Raw genomic sequence first — 18,103 nt, forward strand, 5'->3', positions numbered from 1 at the left:
GGAACATGGATTACTCGGTAAACTGGGCATGGAAGTGGTTCGCCGGCTACACGACTTTTGTCCTCATCTACGACATCGCCTGTCAGTACCACATCAACGCGCGCAAACGATTCGAAGCATCTCTGTTCCTGCAGTGGCCCATTGCCGCTACCTTCTTTTGGGCCATCGGCCAGTTCCACGTTCACGGCCATCAAAATCGGTGTTACGCTCGGCATTCGCTGAGCTTCGTTCCCAACGTCGGCCATCAAGATGGTGAAGTTGTCGAAACCCTCTGGAAGCCATTGAATTTTATTAAGGATAGTATTCGTGGGATGGCTACGTCGCATCGCAAAGAGGTTATCGACGCTCACATGCAAGATTCGAATTGGATGAAGCTCTGTCGTCTACGTAGGTCTCTTCCGGAAGTCATGTTCGGCAATCGGTACTTATCGGCCCGGCAGCGAAGTCATTGGTTGACAAGTGGGAGGAATCAGTGGAAGAGTACACTGCAGCAAAGGAGGCCTTTCAAGAAATTGACGGTGTTGCTAATGAGGAAGAGCGCGCCGAATGGAAACAGGAGATTCTCGATGCGCGAGAGGCACGCAAAACCGATGCCTCCGCCATGGACATTTTTACACCGAAAAAGATCAAACGTGAGTCTGATCTTAATAACTGCACACTTATATTCATTAGACTACAGCGGCAAACAAGACGCAAGTCAGGACGGCTCTCTTGAACGGCGACACCACGCACACGGTATCACTCGAGAATCCGATCTCAGCGGACTTACTTGCATGGCTCTCATTGGGAATCAGTATAGACCGCCAGAGGTGAGCCAGTTCCGCACCACCTGAATATATCGGTCAAGGTCTCGGTATTCAATGATCGGTATTGCCAATGCCGAGGGTCCGCATCTCGCGTGTCGGTAATCACCACAGGCGCTCGACCGTGAAGTGGATACTGGGGCACATGTGCAATAATGCGTTTGGCAGAATGCATGCTGATTTATCATGTTCAGGGTGGTCATTGCGCGACTCGTTCGGGACTTGCGGCAGAGCTCTACCGACAAGGCGAAACTGACGATTTCGGAGAAGAGGCAACGGTTGTCATCGGACATTCGATCGTTCAATACCGACGCGACAAAGTATCTCAGTAACGCTCCTCCCCGGCTGGTCGTTGGCCCCGTGGATCTCGGCGAGGAATGGGATTCCCTCAAAGACTACGGGACTGACGCAACAGCGAACACGCCGCAGGCAACTGACTCCGGCAGTCCAGAGCAACTTCCCATTCTCATGCCGTCCTCACTCGGTATTCAGTATTGCAAGGATCACGGTCTGATAGACGTCGTCCTTGCGGAGCGAGAACTTCGGAAGGGAGAGATGAACGAATGTCTATCCGGTGTTCGTGACGGGATTGACACCAAGTCCTACCTTTACTACGCTCGAGTTCGCAACGCCACTTCCGTCCGCAAATCTCTCCGCTCCTTTAGCGAGATCCGGACGGTCGACCACTCGGTAGCGAAGTATGTCCGGCTCTACATGCTTTCTCGCACCGCCCTCGCTGCCCTGTACGACCCGAACGACCCTGAAGATGTCAAGAAAAAATCGGATGATCTGGTCATTTACAAGCCCATCATGAAGTCCGATCTCACTGTCAACACCACGATCCTGGAAGCAACCACCAGGGGTGCTCGGAACAAGCACCCTTCATGGATCTGGACGTTTACCGGAACATCGGAAGAGGGCTCCACCTTGTACAATGATGAAAGTACGTGGCTCCGCCCACTGGTCATTAACACGCCTGACATCTTGTAGCCTGACGAACAATGTGGCAGCGTGGCTACGAGCGAAAGGACCGTTGGTGGGAGAACCTGAATGCGCTTGACCTGGAGATGCTTTGCGTGGTGCTGGATTTTGCGCGCCTCAAGGAGAACTGGTTCCGCCGGGCCGTGTTCATGGCGGAGTCACCCTGCCATAAGTGTTACGCGAACGGACAAGCTCGCATGTGGGAGAGAAAGGAGAAGCAGAGCGCAGATATGTTCCGCACCGTCCGTCTCGCGCATCCTAAACCTCTTCAGTAGATTATACCCTGTATTTGGCTGTATAGACACATCTGCCTCGGTAGTGATTGCATGTATCCGGCAATGAACTCTGTGCCGGCATTTCCGCTCCTCAGCGCTTTGTTTGTTATCGGCATTCTCGGCATTCCGGTAACGAGGCACACGGAGGACAATGTGTCCATTTACACCTACCGATACAAAGGTTTACGATGTACATTCCTATCCCGTAATCTGACTTACTTCTTCTCCAGCTTCCAAGGTCTGGTCCGGGACAAGGCCATACGAGGTGTGGTTTCTATCAGGCCTAGTCAGCGAACACAAATATTAAGCCGATCACATCATACCGTCGGTGCACGTCGCCTCTTGTGCCGTTATGAGCTCTTCGCACTCAAACATGTTGTTCTGTTCGACGAATCCGCGGATCCGAACCATTTGACCAAACTTCGGCCGTGGAAAGACCAATGACTAGACGAATATTATCAGTGCACATACAGCTTTGGGGTGTCAGCATTATATACCACATCATATGGGTCTAAGTCGACCTCTACCGATCCACAGCCATTCACCGGGCACTCCAAGTATATTCTTGGGGCAATGTCGGATATCTGTGTTTCAAGTGGTCAGCGGTGATCATCTTGGTGAGGAAAGCAACAGTGACCTCTACTACGCGGGACACAATTTCCACGTAGTATACACCGGTTTTGATCTTCAGGAAACACATGGTAGTGGGGGGATTGGTGATGTAGCAGTGGGACCCCTTGTTCGTTGATAAGGGCCGTATTGGCGCTCGGTATTGAAGGTTCGGTATTAGCTCCGCCTTCTGAATGCCGACAATCGGCTCCGTCGTCACTCTTCGGTGTTGATTTACTTATGTAATTGCATTCCCATACGAGCTTGTACGAGCTCCGGCAGTGTTTGCATCGCCGCGGGGTAACCACTGCACGTATGGCCGTAAAACAAGTCGGTATGTGCTCAGAACGTCTGTGGCTACGTACTACATGCATTACCGCAATTCCGGTGCGTGCCGGCTGAGGTAGCTCGTACGACCGTCTCGGACGGGGTACGTGCTCGTACGAGCTCCGGCAGTGTGCGCATCGCCGCGGGGTAACCACGGCGCGCACGGCCGCAATACAAGTCGGTATGTGATCAGGACGGCCGTGGCTACGTACTAAATGCATTACAACAATTCTGGTGTGTGTCGCCTGAGGGAGCTCGTACGACCGTCCCAGACGGGATACAGGCTTGTACGACTACCGAGGTTGTTTCTACCGTTGCGGGACAAACACCGCACATATGGTGACACAAGCAGCTGTTAAGTGCCGCGGAGGTCTGCGGCAATGTATTACATGCGTTGATGGAGATGAATTGCGTGCCGGCCTGAGGGCCCCGAGTATGGGCCAGGATCTTGAGTCTGAGGAAGGATGGCCTCGGTAATGCCGGTGTAGGGTAGCACAGTGCTATTCGCATTGTTTGTGGTACGAATTACTACTTCTTTACATGTAGGGAAGCCGTGCAAAGGCCCTATGCAGGAACCAAAGGTATCCTCCAAAATACCTCGTACGACCGTTACGGACGGCTACACTACCGAAGCTCGTACGAGCTCGTATGGCCGTTACCGACGGCAACGCGGGCACCTCGTATGGGCGTTACCGACGGGCTACAGCACTGCCACCGAGTGGCATCCGCCTGTCGCGCCGTAACGCGAGCTGCATCCGCCTGTTGCGCGCATGCTCGTACTCGTAGCAGTCCGTGCTGAGCAGCCTCCACGACGGTCATGTTCGCGGTGAGCCACCCGCTGCTCGTGCTCGGCGCGATGAATTGAGGCGATATCGCAGCATCTTCCTCAAGCCATGCGCGGACAGTGTTGACGGACCCAGCCGAGGTGTGGAAGGTCTCTGCGACACGGGAGGGCGTCTAGTATTGGGCGTAGTTGCGGAAGTCGGCGGTACAGAGCAAGTTGCCCGCCAGCATTGCGCCATCAGCTGTTCGGACTGCATCACCCATTTCCCTCTATGGCCAGCGTCGCTCGGCCATTAGGGTGCGTTGATATCCTTGCACACGTCCGCAGGCCTTGCAGCACGCTCTGCCGTGGTACTGCGCGCCTCACCCCATCTGCGGCCAGACTCGTTGGCCCAGGAACTGCGATGTGCATGCCCACCGCACTGCATGCGTTTGACAGTCGTTCTGCGATGCGCGTGCGGAGTAGGTCAACCACGAGCATTTTTATGTACATACATACTGCTGCAATGAGCTCGATTCTCGCACTCGGCTGCCTGAGTCCCTGCGCACGCCGGGCGCCCTGGATCCCTGAGTCGCCCTGTATGCCCTGCATGGTCCCCGTTCTCCTGGATCCCTGAAATCCCTGAAATCAGGGGATTCAGGGATTCAGGGGATTTGGAAGTTACTGATGCGGGGTATCTCTTCCCTGACTATCTTGTCTACGACCCGGATTGTGCAGATCAAGGCTTACTACAAAGCACATTCCTCGTCAAGGTAAGTGTTCCCTTACCTATCTTTCATAAATCGCCTGAGATTTACATGATTTTAGCTTTTCCGACTGGTCTACACCGGACGCTCAACAGCTCTTCACCCCCCGGGCGAGCAGACAAAGGGGAGCTCACTTTCTCGAATCTACCGGATGACTCGAGTCGAGCCCCGGGTGCTTGCTTATCTGGCGACACTGGTCAGTCACTTTCCCATCATCTCAATCTCGTCGCTGACATCGCTTTCAGGTGCGCTTTGTAATCCGCGCCCAGGACAAGTTTCGAGGTGACGATGCGGCGAACTCTGGGCACCAGTTCTTTTGCGACATACTCCGCTTTCTTGAAGCTGAGCAGAAGGATTTTGACGACAACACGGAGGCCTGTGTCACTCAGAAGCTAGACGATGACGACGTTAACTTGATGGTGTGGTGGAATCAGTATGCACCCTATTTCCTTATGTCACATACTCTTGCTGACGTGCTCACAGCTGGGTCTTCGGGACTCCGTTTGGCCAACTATCTCAGGGCATGAACCTTGAACTAGTTGGTGACAATGACGACGGCCCGAACCAGCGTCATCAAATTTTTGAATCCCGACAGGCCCGGCGCCAGGCTCAGCGCCGTGCTCGTGCAACATCATAGTAGTCGTAATTTTATAGTGAATGTATGCAAGCCAGTATTCAATATTTTCCCATCTGGCTTCTACTGAACTCCGAGTGTGACCGCAACTTTCTGCTGATCAACGGCAGTCCACCCTATCCCGCCCCTTCTGCAATAATCTGCCCCATCTGCTCGCCATCCGGTCAATCCTTCCGCAGCCCTGCCAGCTACCAACATCCTTGCATGAGCGTGCACTCCGCCCAAGTGCATGGAGCCTTACCAAGGACATCGTGCTTCTGGAATCCCTTGGCTGACGTACGAGGGCACGCAATCGGGCCAAGTGCCCGCCATCTAAACAATCCCATGCTCAGACTGCGCGCGCGCGGCGTAGCATTGCGTGGGATTGGCGCCGCTTGTGCAGAATTGGGGCGGATTGTAATCCGTGAGTTGTGCAGGGATCTTGCGCCACAGAATGGCTGGATTGTCTGGATTGTGCGCGCTTACATGCGCACGCGCGCGCGCGCACGCCCGATGGGATTTTGCTGATGAGCAAACAAAAGAAGAAAGAAATACCCAGTCGGAAACATGATGAGGAAGACGTGGGACATAAAGAAGCCGGCGAGCCTGCGTTAGCGAGAAGGTAGTACGGGAGGCGAGGGCAGCGCAGCGTGGGACCGTGACGCTTCCTGTAGATACTTGCAGAAGTAGGACTCGAGGTAGCTCCGTCCTGCGGGCGCGTGTCCTTGACGTGGCGCAGGAAGTTGTCCTTGTCGATGAACCTGTCCTTTTCGTTCAGCTCGCACCCGGCCCACCGGCAGAGCATCACCATCCTCTCGACCCCCTTGAAGAACTCCACGCGCACGGTGCGGTCGAGGTCGTGCTTGTGGCCGGAGGCGTCCATGACGTGGAGCTCGGTGAAGTTGTCGAGCGTGTCACGATGGCCGCACTCTCGTCCATTGGGCACCCACCTGCATTCGACTACAGCTACGGTCACAAAGCTTGTCCAGGCGCCGAAAAAACGCGACGCGCGTCGAGAGAAATCGAAAATAAATCGAAAATGGTCGAAAAATCGCCAGCGGTGACGAGCTCTCCCTCTCCCTCGCTAGATCCCCCCGACGGCCATGGAAAGTTGAAGAGCGCATCGGGCGCATGTTTGGGTACGATATGACGCTTTTTCGTGTTCTCAACGGCCGAGCTGACGTGTTCCGTGGCAGACAGTGGTCTGGTGGTGGTGCACGACGTTCTTATCCCCGTCTGCCACCTTGACGCCCCTCGAGCCACCCCGAGGCTGAAATTGTGCCCATGAAGCGTGCGTCTGCGACGCAAGGAACTTGTCACATCTATGACGACTGTCGAGAAGGCGTTGGCGGAGGTGCGGGAGCGGGCGGGTACGTGTGCTAAAGCGAGAATGCCAACTTTGGTGAGTTCCCCATTGATATCTTGCGTCCCCCCCATCGTCGCAGCATAGTTATACTATTGCTGTGATTTGTGGTGCAGGATGTTCGTATGCCCGAGTTTTTGTGGCTACATTGGGAGAGTCCATGGTGGTTCGAAGCGCGGCTCGCTCTCATAGACACCGCCGTCCTCGCTTCATGCTCCCAGCTTCATTGTCACGAGGATGTTTCAAGTTCTCATTACAGGGAACTGTTGGTGGGGTGTTAACGAGCTGGGAGGCTCTCATAAACCTATAGATAGAGGGGAATGTACAGTACTTGTAGGATGTACATGCCTTCCGGTTTCACTTCGCCGTTTGAGTGTTCCCCCAGCCCTCCGAGCAACACCAACCATTCGCGGTGGAGGAGCATGCGGTGCACGGAGGCGAGCATGCCGGGGAGCTCGCACCCGCGGCCGTGGGTGTAGAAGAGGTGGAGGACGTTTACGGCCACGACAGGGTCGAGGCGCGGGCACTCGCGGTCGAAGTAGGTCTGTGCGGGAGGGACGTCAGGTGCGCAGGCACTCGGGGGCGAAGGAGGAGACGTACGTAGGGGAGGCCGTCGTCGCTGAGGAGGGTGAGCATCTCGTCCATGATGGAGTGAACGTGCTCCTTTGGAGGCTTCATGGTGACGAGGCCAAGCGAGGTTGTGTCGAGGTCATCGGAGAAGTTCTCATGCGTGAGCACTGAGGATGCCCCTGCCTTGGAAGTAGTTCCAGTACCGTTCGGGCTCCTTGAGCGTGACGAGACTCCTGCGACGGTCGTCAGAAACATGCACGCAGAGCAACTCTGAGCTTACTCACCTGTCCCCAGTCGCTTCCAAGATCAGAAGCTGGCCGAAGTTCTCCATGATGGAAACCCCAGGCCTGTCCGCATCGCACGCAAGCTTGCCAGCGTTCGCGCACAGGTACTCCCACCCGTGCTTCACGGGGTCACTGATGAGGTTCTGCAGCTCCCTCCGCGCCGCCTTGAAGTCCGCAAGCAAGATCCCGTGTGAGCCAAACCACTTCGCCGCCACGACGTCGTCCGCGTCGTGGCCCAAGGCCCTGTGTGTGGAATCAAGGACCATGCAGTGGTTGCACCCACAATTCTGGAAGTCTGAGGCTCCGGTTGCGGGGAGTACATGGCGTCTTCGGCGTGGTGGAGAAGACGTTAAAACACTAAGAACTCACACATAAGAATATACTCAGCATCCTATACATCGTCGGACACGATTCGAGGGGCGTCAAGGTGGCAGACGGGGATAAGAACGTCGTGCACCACCACCAGACCACTGTCTGCCACGGAACACGTCAGCTCGGCCGTTGAGAACACGAAAAAGCGTCATATCGTACCCAAACATGCGCCCGATGCGCTCTTCAACTTTCCATGGCCGTCGGGGGGATCTAGCGAGGGAGAGGGAGAGCTCGTCACCGCTGGCGATTTTTCGACCATTTTCGATTTATTTTCGATTTCTCTCGACGCGCGTCGCGTTTTTTCGGCGCCTGGACAAGCTTTGTGACCGTAGCTGTATCTTGTCGAAGCCCTCGCGCTTACCGACTCGTGCCTCGACGTAGCTGTCAACCTTCGTTCCGAGTACCGTTGAGAGTACAGCATGGGCGACACTGACACTATCGCTGGGATTGTAACCGCACGTACCATCAGAATATGAATGCTGGTCGAACGTTCCGACTGGGCATGTCGTTCGCTCCGTCGTGCGGGGACGTCGCGGCGTTTCGTCTGCGTCGTCGCGCCGTGTGAAAGCCGCAGGGGCACGGCGGCCCAGGTGATTCTAGGAGTACGAAGCTAGTTCATGCGGACCCAATGTTTGTTGGTAGAGCGTTGCATGACAGCGCAGCGCCGAAAACGCTGACTCCGCTTGAGCGTCCGTATGTCAGCTTCGCCTGATGCGCGCGACCACCGCAGTCAAATTCTCGACAACCAGTGCTTTGATTTAACGGCGGCTAGCGATGCCGGCGAGAAACGTACTCGCGCGTTGGCCGCATGCCGTCTAGGATGTACACGAATGCGTCCGGCATCATGAGCTGCGTGCGTGCGAAGAGCGGCTGCATTCGGTGTGTTTGTGGAGCCCAGCCGTGAAGCTGGGAGGGTATAAAGCTCGGTCGTGGTGAACGGTTGGAAAAAACAACCCATCGAGCTCAAGCGGTACCAAGCTTCTACACGCAAAGATGTCTGAAGTCAAGAGAATGACCCTGTACGCCGCCCACGTAAGTCAATATTTCATCATTCTGTGGCCAAGGACCCTCACTCGCCTGCTTTCCAGGACACGCCGTTCCCGCACCGGGTCAGGCTCGCCCTCGCCGAGGCTAACGTCGAGTACGACACCATCTGGATCGACCTCATTGACAAGCCAAAATGGTACGAGAAGAAGGTTTACCCCACCGCCCGTGTACGTCTCTCCTCCGCGCCCCCCAACCCCTCCTCATCCACTCCCACAGGTTCCGATGCTCGTGTACGGCGGCGGCCCCCTCGGTCCCGACGAGGCCCCTGCGGCGGACGCGGTCAAGATCGGCGAGTCGCTCGCCATCAACGAGTTCCTCGCCGACCTCCTCCCGGACGCACACCTGCTCCCGGCGGACCCCGTCGCGCGCGCGCACGCCCGGCTCTTCGCCCGCGCGGTGGACGAGCAGTTCCTGCCCGCGTTCTTCAAGTTCCTCTTCCTCGGCGCCCCCGTCGAGCCGCTCCTGGACGCGTTCGAGGGCATGCAGGCGCTCCTCGGGGGAGCGTATGCGGTGGGCGATGCGTGGAGCATCGCCGACGCGGCGTTCGTGCCGCTCCTCGCGCGTCTCGATAATGCATGCCGCGGGGCGAAACCGATGGGCGAGGAGAATGCGAAGGCGATCATCGAGGCGCTGGAGTCGGAGCGGTTCAAGAAGCTGAAGGGGTACAAGGAGCGCAACTACGCGCGGCCGAGCTTCGTACAGACGTGGGACGAGGTGAGCGTTTTTCAGTGTACATGAGAGGGGATGGCTACTTACAAAATCGCTTTGTGCAGGTTGCGGTACACGAAAACTTCATGAGGCGCCTCGACCGCTTCCGGAAGACTGGCAAGATCAACATGGACCTTACCATCCCTCTGCCTCCTAAGCAGAACTGAAGTGGGATAGGGTGGGCGTAGTGGGTGTATGGAGATGCGGGAATAGATTTTGTTAAAGTGGTTTTCACAAGCGTCAGTTGGATTGAATGGGGGGGAGAAAAAGAAAACTCAGCGCGTAGTGTCACGGCACGTGCTGTGTGACCGTAACAAACACCGCAGACGAGCCACAGGGGGACCTTCGGCTTCGAGTGTTCGCTGAGCAGAAAGACCGCACATGACAGCAGTAAAGCGAGTAAACAGAGAACTAGAAACTATAGAGCGGTGATGTACAGAGTAGCGTTCCAGATAAGAGCAAGAACAGCGAACATACGAGATAGAGTATGGGCATCCGACTAATCCACAACCTATCATCATCCTCCACTACCTTCCGCAGGGACTTCGAGCTTCCAATCTAGCAGTCCCAGCCGTACACGTAATCGTCATCGTCCAACTTGCCGTCGGCCATAGATTTTTCGACATCTTCCGCCTTGCAGAGGCCGGCATCGAACTGTTCCTTCATGAGAAGTTCTACCACGTTGCGAGCGGCGATGGTCTCCGTCTCCATGGTCGAAATTAGCCTGGTGGACAGATGCGTGAGTACAATTGGCCGAAGAGAGTATTAAAGAAGACGTACGGCTCAAAGGCGTTGACGTAGTACAGCCCCTCCGCGAGCTTGACCGGAGGGAATGTCGTAGTGGGGGGCAGCACCGGGTACGCGTCGAACTCGTGGCGATACACCCACCCGACCTTGCCCTCGAACATCTCCTTCAGCCACTTGTCGTCAACCCGCTTCTTCGAGAACACCTTCACCGTCCACTCCTGCTCTCCCTGGGCGTTCACGCGACGCTCTCCGTTCTTCATCATCAGCGGGCCGTGGTATGACACCGAGTTAAACTCGGGCTCGGGGCCGCCATGACGGACACCGTCGTATGTCGTCAAGATAGTGCTCGGTGTCTTGGACCCGGGGCGCAGATTGAAGTATGCAGGATTGGGTGCGGGTGATGACGTGCTGAGGAGTGTGACGTGGAGGTGCACGTACGGTTGCCAAGGGACATGTGCGAGCGAGGGCTCAGCGGAGAAGGAGATGCCGGTTTGGTGGTAGGGGGCAGCGAGAACGACGGTGCGGTAGGCGCGGGGAACGTCGGACAGGGTGGAGTGGACGAGCCAGCCCGACGATGTGCGAAGGACAGACTTGACCTAGGCAAGGTCAGCAAATATTGCAACAAAAAAGCACGAGCATGCTTACAGTCGTCTCACGGAAAAGGTTCGCTTTCGAATGCTTAAGGAAGTGGTCGAAGACTTGCCAGTTTCCGCCCTTCACGCTCGATGCACTGTAGGCCGCTAGAGAGCACATGCCCTCAAGGGCGTGGATCTTATCCACGTCCTGCGTATCCTAGATCGGCTTCAAAGCATACCGCACTTAGGAGAATAGACTCACTTGACCGTAGTTGACCCTAGTAGCCGCCTCCACAAGCTCCCTGGACCAAAGCTTGTTCACACCCTGGAGGTCGAGGTATTCAGCAGTGGTCTGAGCCACAAGTGGACTGAACTCCAGAGTATCTGAGACCGAGGAGATGTTCGTCCAGTGAGGAGTGTTCGGCTTGTACAGACGGGCGAACTTGTCGGCCATTGCTCCAACGCTGGGCATAGTCGTGACATTGAGTACGTGCACTGGACGTAGTCTCGGGAAAGGTGGACTCACAGTTCTTGTGTCTTCGTAGGAGCGTGGTAGCCGTACCTCCAGAGGATTTTGATCTTGTCCATCCAGCCATTGAGAAACCCTCCGCCGCCGGTCTGCAGCAAATTCAGCCAGGCTGTATGCGCATACATGCATTGAGGACGTACCGAGAGTACGAATTCCTGGCCGTTCCACAGACCCATCACGTCGTCCTCGTCCTCAAAATTGACACGTTCGAGACCGAACTCGTCGACGGCGCGCCATATGTTCTTGTTGATCTTGACAAAGATGGACGCGCCGAGCTCATGGGGCATTGCCGACTCGTCGTCGTACGGCTGCACAGTGGTGCTGCCTGTAGAAGTGGTCAACATAGGCTCGTACGGGATATAAAAATGGACAAGTTTGCATGAGAGAGCATCTACTCACGTCCTCCGACCCAAGCGTTCTTGTCATATACATCCACCTCTACGTCGACCCCATACCGTTCTTTCGCCTTGGAGATCCAGAACGCGGCAGAAGAGCCCGCAGCACCTGCACCAATGATAGCAATGCGGTTGGGCACGGCTGCATCATGCACCTCCTGCGGTGGAGCGACGAGAGGGGTCTGGGAGGCGGAGGAGAAGAAGGGGAGGTTGAACGGCAGCTGGAAGGCGTATGCAGCGGTGGTGGCTAGGAAGATGGTCGCAGACCTCATGGTGGAAAGGCCGATGGTTGCCCGTGGTCGCGAGTGGAAGCAGCGAACCTGGCAGTGGGCAATGGACTGGGCACGACGCCTCGATCGCCCCCGAGACTCGGTCGCACAGCCTGACGCGGCGGCTCGGAGCGGCCCGGACGGCGTCTGTCCACCACAAATCGAACTCAGTGGATAATTCGAAGTGCGTCAGACAGGCCTCACATGATACATCATAGAATGCCTGTATGTACCGCCTACCACAGGGCCCAGGAATTAAACAAACAAACAAACAAACAAACAAACAAACAAACCCCAGTCTCGTACTGTACTCGTCTCAAGCTACAACTCCAATCATGGCAACTCCGATTCGCGGCCAGACTCCAGCGTTCCCGACGCGCTCTGCGCTCTCGGTGATGATGATGGCTTTTTGAACAGGCGACTCAATCGCCCTCGTTTCTTCGCACCGATCTGGTCGCCCGCGCGCGGCGGAATACTCTCCAGCTTGTCCGCAAAGTCGACCTCGATACCGACCACCCACATCTGACTGTGTTTTCTCGCCGGCGCGCGCTGAGACTCCTCGCCCTCCGCCCCAGCATCCACGACCCGAATCGTGACCGTGCGCCCGCCCCACGCAAACTTGCGGAAGCGCGCCCAGCGTAGGCCCGCTGAAGCGTCGTCTGTCTTCGCCGCACTGGGAGTCGGCGTCCGCGCGCGCGGCAGGGCCGCATCCCAGCCGCGGACGTGCGTCATATCGCACCGGGCGACCGGAATCCCGGGGAGCTGCGCCTGGGCCACGCCGTACTTCTTCTCCGCCGTCTTGCGGGAGGACCGGGGCGCCGCGTCCGACGGCACGAAGTCGGCCGCGTCGTGCACGCGTCCGAGGAGGACCGCGCCGCCGTGCTCGGAGGGGTCGACGAACTCGACGGCGAACCAGAGCCCGCGGTCGTGCGCGCACCAGCCAGCGTGGACGCGTATCTCTTCGCGCCTGGCCTGGTGAGAGAAGACGAACATTTGGCCGGCGGTCGGGCTTACGGTCTTTGGGAAGGTCGGGTTCTCGGGGTGGATTGCCTTGAGCCCCTCGGCGTCGAGGGACTTGAGGTTCCATCGCGGGATGACAATGCACTGCGCGCCTGGACGCTCATTGTAAGGGGGTGAGGGGTGCGCAGGAACTTGGGAGTTGGCGGCATGGTTGTCCGCCGGTTGGGAGATGGTTATCGTCTTCCAGTGGTAGCTGAAGTGGCTCCCGGAGACGAGATTGAAGAAGGACCGGGTCGAAGGGTCGCTGAAGTCGACAAGGAATACGCGGGCGAAGCCTTCGCCCTTGACGGTAGCTCCCACGTCGTAAATATCCGATCCACTTGTGGCGCGGGATAGCGCTAGACAGATGAATGTGGTTGTGCTTCGCGCGTTCGTCGGCATCTGAGAGTCGTTGCGGACGAACGAAAGGACTGCAAGGTATTGGTTGGTGACGGGGGAGAGGGTAGTATCCAGCTTATCCCCTGGGATCTCGATGAGAGGTAGCCGAGCGCTGATTCCGCCCGCCGCAAGAGTGAAGGTAGGCTTCATTGACGTCTAGAAGGGTTTGTCAGAACGTTACAGAAGGGGGCGAAGACGACGGGGCATACACTTGGCTTCTTGTCTCCTTGAATGCCAAATGACTTCATTTCCTTTTCATTTACAATTTGAGGCGTTGATTTGAAGAGCCGAGCGAGGAGAAGCGACGTCTCAAAGTCGTAGACGGAGGGCGCCAGGAGCGTCTTGAGAGGCTTCTCAGAGGCAGGCTTCAGTTCTTCGACGTGTCCAAACGGGGGACCGGCTTCGTTGACCGGAGTGCACAGGTACGTCTGGCTCGTGAGCGGGGTAACGGCATCCGCGGACGCCGCCGAGGATGACTCGTGCGACTGCGTCGAGTCTTCGGACACCTTCGGCGCGGGAGGGAGGCTGACGCACGGACCCCACGTGAACAGCGTGAGGTCTCCAGACGTCTTCATGATCTCCTCCTGCAGCCTGCGGAACGCGCGGTGCTTCTCTCCGTATATCGCCGGCATGTTGACGTTGAAGAGCCCAAAGAGGCTGTACGCCTCGTCCTCGACGAGCTGTGCCCTGCGCTTCGCCGCCCAACTCATCCGCACCGCGACCGGCACCTCCACCACCGGCTTCTTGGCGGTGAGCACGTCGACGGGGACCTCCGTCACCTCCGCGAGGAGGTCGACGAGGAAGTCTTTCGTGCCGATCGTGTGCCAGTCGCGCGCGAAGAAGACCATGCTCCGGGGCGCGAGGAGCTCGAGGAGAGTCCAGCTCCGGCGGTGCCACTTGCTGTTGCGGAACGAGGAATTTCGCGCGGCCGGGTTCTCGTCCGGATCGACGTCGGAAAGGTAGGCGTAGCAGACGGCTGCGCCGGCATACCAGGCGAACATGGAGTTGATCGACTCGGAGAGCTCGACGCTGTTCGTGTGGTCGACACAGCAGGAGTCGATCCAGACCCACTGGATGTGCTGTACACGGGCGTGCTTGCAGCATTCCCGGATCTTCGAGGAGACGGACCTGGGGGAGCGGAACGCACGGAGGTCCTGGAAGGTCTGCTCTGACTCGCTACTGCTGTGGTTGTGGTTCCACACGTGTGACATGATGGCGTATCGGGATGGGGGATGGTCAAAGTGTCGGAGCCCGTAGTGCTCGGTGTCGAGAAGCCACATGATCGGAGCGGATGGCGTAGATGACCAGGGGGAGGGTGATATTGAGGGGGACAGCGAAGATGGGAGAGTTATAGGGAAAGATGCACCGGAAAGTGGATAGAGCCTTGCAGACACCATGCTGCACGAGAAGCCTTGCGTCAGGTGATATTAGCTCCAACGGAGATTGCGCGCCACAGATGAGAAGTCATGGATACACAGCATCCGGCTTCTGCGAGGCGCAAGCGAGTGTATTTTGAGGGCCTATTCCCGATATACAGATATTGGGATGGCTTCGATGCCGGCGAGGTTGGGCAAATCGCGTATGAAGGAGCGTCATCGTTTCCACAGCGTCTGGACATCCTGGGTGAGCGACACAACGCCGGAGAACCACCGCTTTCGCGGTCGCTCTGGGTCGGCTACGACTTGTTTCGCCGGCGACGACTCAGGTGGCAAAAGCGGTGGAACGCGGCGCCCCTCCGTGTCGGACAGTGTGCGCACATGTGGCAGCCACGCGTCCGTGACCTCGACACCAAGCACCCAGAGCGTGCCGCCCGTGCCGTGGCCGCGCAGGATGGCGCTGTCGACGACGCGCACGTGCACGTGCCACCCATGCGCGGAGAACGTGCGGCGACGCGTCCAGCGCAGGCCCGTGGAGTCGAGGCTGGCTGCGTGTGGAGTCCTGGAGGGGAGGTCCGAGTGTGCGTTCGAGGAAGCATCGTCCTCCTCTGCGGCCGGATGCACGGACGCGTCCGCGTGGTCCCAGTCGCAGACGTGCGCGTGGGGAGAAGCGTTGCACAGGTGGTCGATGAGGTAGACGGGGCGTGTGCTGTCTTCGACGTCGGCGCAGAATGGGTCAACGGGGAGCGAACGGCCCGCACAGCCATCGACGAACTCGGTGTTGATCCAGAGCCCTGACGAGCACCGCCCGACGTGGATGCGGAACTCGTGGGACGAGTGCGTTTGCGCGAAGGCGTATGTATGAAGCTGCACATGGCTCACCAGGCGCGCGAGCGACGGCCCTGCTTCTGGGGGAGGATGTATGGGAGTGAAGCCGGCGCTAGCAAGAGCAACAAGGACCCAGCGCGGGATAACGACAAGCTGCCGTGCGTCTTCTCTTGTTTGTGCGGCCCTGGGTGGCTTCGGAAGGGCAGGCCGGCTCTCGGAAAGCTGTCCTTGAGCGATGTATATATCGGTCCAGCGACAATCGAGGCTCTGGTTCGCGATGGAATCGGTCCCTTGGGGAGGACCTGGAGTGATGGAAACGTAGCGCGCGAACCCGACGTCTGAAAGTACTGCTCCCACGCGATACAAGTATGAGGTTTTCCACCGGCGCAGAACGAGACCGATTACCATAGAGTTTCGCTGCGGGAGTCTGCAGGCCAAGAGCGCCACGTAGTACTCGAGGTCAAGATGCCTTGCTTTGGGGTCGACAAGATCGATGGAGAGAGGCAGTATGGGAATGTGGGCTCGTATCCCGTTGCTCGTAAGCGTGAATTCAGGGACCGAAGAAATCTGAGAATATCTTGTCAGCGGATGCAACATAAAACAATCACTTCCGGTCATGCTCACGTCTGTCTCCGCGTCTTTTCCCGTTCCGAATCTGGACAACACCTCCTTGAAGCGCCTATGCTGTAACGCGGTTGGATGACCAGGTCCCGGGGTGCCCCCAGAATCCCAGTTGCCGAACGCACTAGGGGAAAGGGGAAGAAGATTGAACAACGAGGCGTCCATCCTATCGTAGGGACTTTCCCATAAGTCGCCCTGTTCTGGATCTGAAGAGAGAACGTCCGTCCTACTGTCTGCCACGGAGGATTCGGAAAAGACGGAGGATTCGATGGTGGTGAAGGTGCCCCAGACGAATAGCGAGTGGTCGAGCGCACTGCGCATGATTTCCTCTTGTAGTCTCCGAAAGGAACGGGAGCCTTCTCCGTAGATGGTCGGCATGTGGATGTCGAAGATGCCCATGAGCGAGTATGCCTCATCTTCGCATCGACTCGTCTGGCGCTTCGCCGCCCACGACATGCGTTTCGCGGCAGGGACGGAGACGAGGCTCTTCTGGTGGAGGAGGACGTCGACATCGACGTTCGTGATCTGTTGTAGTAGGTCCACCATGAATCCCTTCGTTCCCAGCATCGTCCAGTCGCGGGCGAAGAAGACCATCTCCTTGGGGGCAACAAGCTCTTGCAGCGTCCATCCGCGGGTAAACCAGATGCTGAGACGGAAGGTCGACCCCGGTGCTCCTGGGTTTTCGAAGGGATCGACATCATGGAGGTACGCATAGCAAACTGCCGCGCCCGCGTACCAGCGGTACATGGAGTTGATTGCCTCCGAGAGCTCAACAGAGTTGGTCTTATCGATGCAGCAGGTGTCGATCCAGATCCAGGCAAAACCGTCAAGGCGAGCGTGGCGACAAGACTGCTCTATCTTGGGAGAGAGGCGGGCTTGTTTCTTCGCTGTGGAGATGTCCTGGAAGGATTGTTCGCTCTTGCGCCAGACGTGGGAGAGGATGGCGTACTGTACGGGGGGCCGTTCGAATTTGTGGAGGACGAGGTCGCGAGTGTGTAGGAGCCACATTTGAGCCGAGTCGCTAGCCCTTGTCCACCCCTCTTGTGATTATCGTGCTGACAGGTGGGTCAGATGAGAACACAAGGGCGTGATACACCAATGACCATGGGTGTCGAAGTCGATGTTCAACAGGGCCGGGCCCGTCGTGACACAGCATATGGTATGAACACGTGCCACGTGAGAATGTGAGTCTGTTGAAGCGCACACGCTTTGCCATCACATCTGTTCACCTTCTCAGCACCTTGTGTATGTCTTGCCCTGTGCTGATACTATCTTCTTACAACTCCGCTGTCGCAGGTAAATATCGTGCGAGATAGCTGTGCACCGGTAAACATAAGGAGCGCGAATGAAGGTGTCGCTGTAGTCCGATGTATTGCGGCGGTATGCTGCGCACGTAGATAGATATTGGCATACTGCGCACGACAACATTACACATTTACCTAGCACCCGTTTCCGTAGACTCTTTGTTGTCGGCACCGAACATGTCGTTCTTGAAGACGACAGTAATCAGCATGGTAACGTGGTCCAAGACGGACCTCTTCAGCGCGAAGACTGTAATGAACCGGAACGGGGAGATCGCCTAACGATAGGACATATTCGTCAATGCGACTTTAACGTCGGAGAGGACAGAGAAGGTACGCACAATGTGATACGCGAGACAGTTCTCGACGATCGAGCTGACAGCACGCATATGTGCGAGAGGAATCAATGACGGATACGCTGTCGGGAACATTGGGGTTAGTACGGGAACACCATGATACGGAACGAAGGGCTGATCGGGGTGTTCGGAGTGGTCGACGGTGACGTCGAAGAAACGAAGGCGGTACGGGATCGCAACACGCGTCTTGCACGTTTGCCCTAGTCGCGGCTCGGAATCGTCATTG

General features: G+C 57.2%; 6 protein-coding genes across 6 annotated transcripts; 2 read left to right on the forward strand and 4 right to left on the reverse strand.

Annotated features, from left to right (window-relative positions):
* Window positions 1-5: 5 nt before the first annotated feature.
* Window positions 6-2,059, forward strand: BXZ73DRAFT_55105 (uncharacterized protein; the record flags this gene model as incomplete). Its single annotated transcript, XM_048021278.1, has 5 exons — window positions 6-387; window positions 441-632; window positions 680-809; window positions 998-1,766; window positions 1,814-2,059. The coding sequence occupies 5 exons, from the start codon at window positions 6-8 to the stop codon at window positions 2,057-2,059; spliced, it is 1,719 nt and encodes a 572-aa protein (XP_047872481.1).
* Window positions 2,060-5,471: 3,412 nt separating this feature from the next.
* On the reverse strand, window positions 5,472-8,603 carry BXZ73DRAFT_106651 (uncharacterized protein; the record flags this gene model as incomplete). The annotated part of the gene is made up of 6 exons (XM_048016679.1): window positions 5,472-5,596; window positions 5,817-6,088; window positions 6,906-7,045; window positions 7,102-7,285; window positions 7,356-7,598; window positions 8,521-8,603. The coding sequence occupies 6 exons, from the start codon at window positions 8,601-8,603 to the stop codon at window positions 5,472-5,474; spliced, it is 1,047 nt and encodes a 348-aa protein (XP_047872482.1).
* A 117-nt stretch (window positions 8,604-8,720) lies between these two features.
* On the forward strand, window positions 8,721-9,649 carry BXZ73DRAFT_55069 (thioredoxin-like protein; the record flags this gene model as incomplete). Its single annotated transcript, XM_048021273.1, has 4 exons — window positions 8,721-8,759; window positions 8,816-8,941; window positions 8,991-9,488; window positions 9,548-9,649. 4 exons carry the CDS (start codon window positions 8,721-8,723, stop codon window positions 9,647-9,649), a joined length of 765 nt encoding a protein of 254 aa, XP_047872483.1.
* A 391-nt stretch (window positions 9,650-10,040) lies between these two features.
* Window positions 10,041-12,000, reverse strand: BXZ73DRAFT_55103 (FAD/NAD(P)-binding domain-containing protein; the record flags this gene model as incomplete). Its single annotated transcript, XM_048021277.1, has 7 exons — window positions 10,041-10,206; window positions 10,263-10,825; window positions 10,875-11,012; window positions 11,067-11,268; window positions 11,331-11,422; window positions 11,474-11,654; window positions 11,729-12,000. The coding sequence occupies 7 exons, from the start codon at window positions 11,998-12,000 to the stop codon at window positions 10,041-10,043; spliced, it is 1,614 nt and encodes a 537-aa protein (XP_047872484.1).
* A 2,987-nt stretch (window positions 12,001-14,987) lies between these two features.
* Window positions 14,988-17,228, reverse strand: BXZ73DRAFT_81702 (heterokaryon incompatibility protein-domain-containing protein; the record flags this gene model as incomplete). Its single annotated transcript, XM_048023551.1, has 1 exon — window positions 14,988-17,228. One exon carries the CDS (start codon window positions 17,226-17,228, stop codon window positions 14,988-14,990), a length of 2,241 nt encoding a protein of 746 aa, XP_047872485.1.
* A 427-nt stretch (window positions 17,229-17,655) lies between these two features.
* BXZ73DRAFT_106655 (uncharacterized protein) lies at window positions 17,656-17,952 on the reverse strand (the record flags this gene model as incomplete). The annotated part of the gene is made up of 2 exons (XM_048016680.1): window positions 17,656-17,799; window positions 17,863-17,952. 2 exons carry the CDS (start codon window positions 17,950-17,952, stop codon window positions 17,656-17,658), a joined length of 234 nt encoding a protein of 77 aa, XP_047872486.1.
* Window positions 17,953-18,103: the final 151 nt, after the last annotated feature.

This window comes from Epithele typhae (genome assembly GCF_022376455.1).
Source record: "Epithele typhae strain CBS 203.58 chromosome Unknown BXZ73scaffold_88, whole genome shotgun sequence".
Classification (NCBI taxonomy): domain Eukaryota; kingdom Fungi; phylum Basidiomycota; class Agaricomycetes; order Polyporales; family Epitheliaceae; genus Epithele; species Epithele typhae.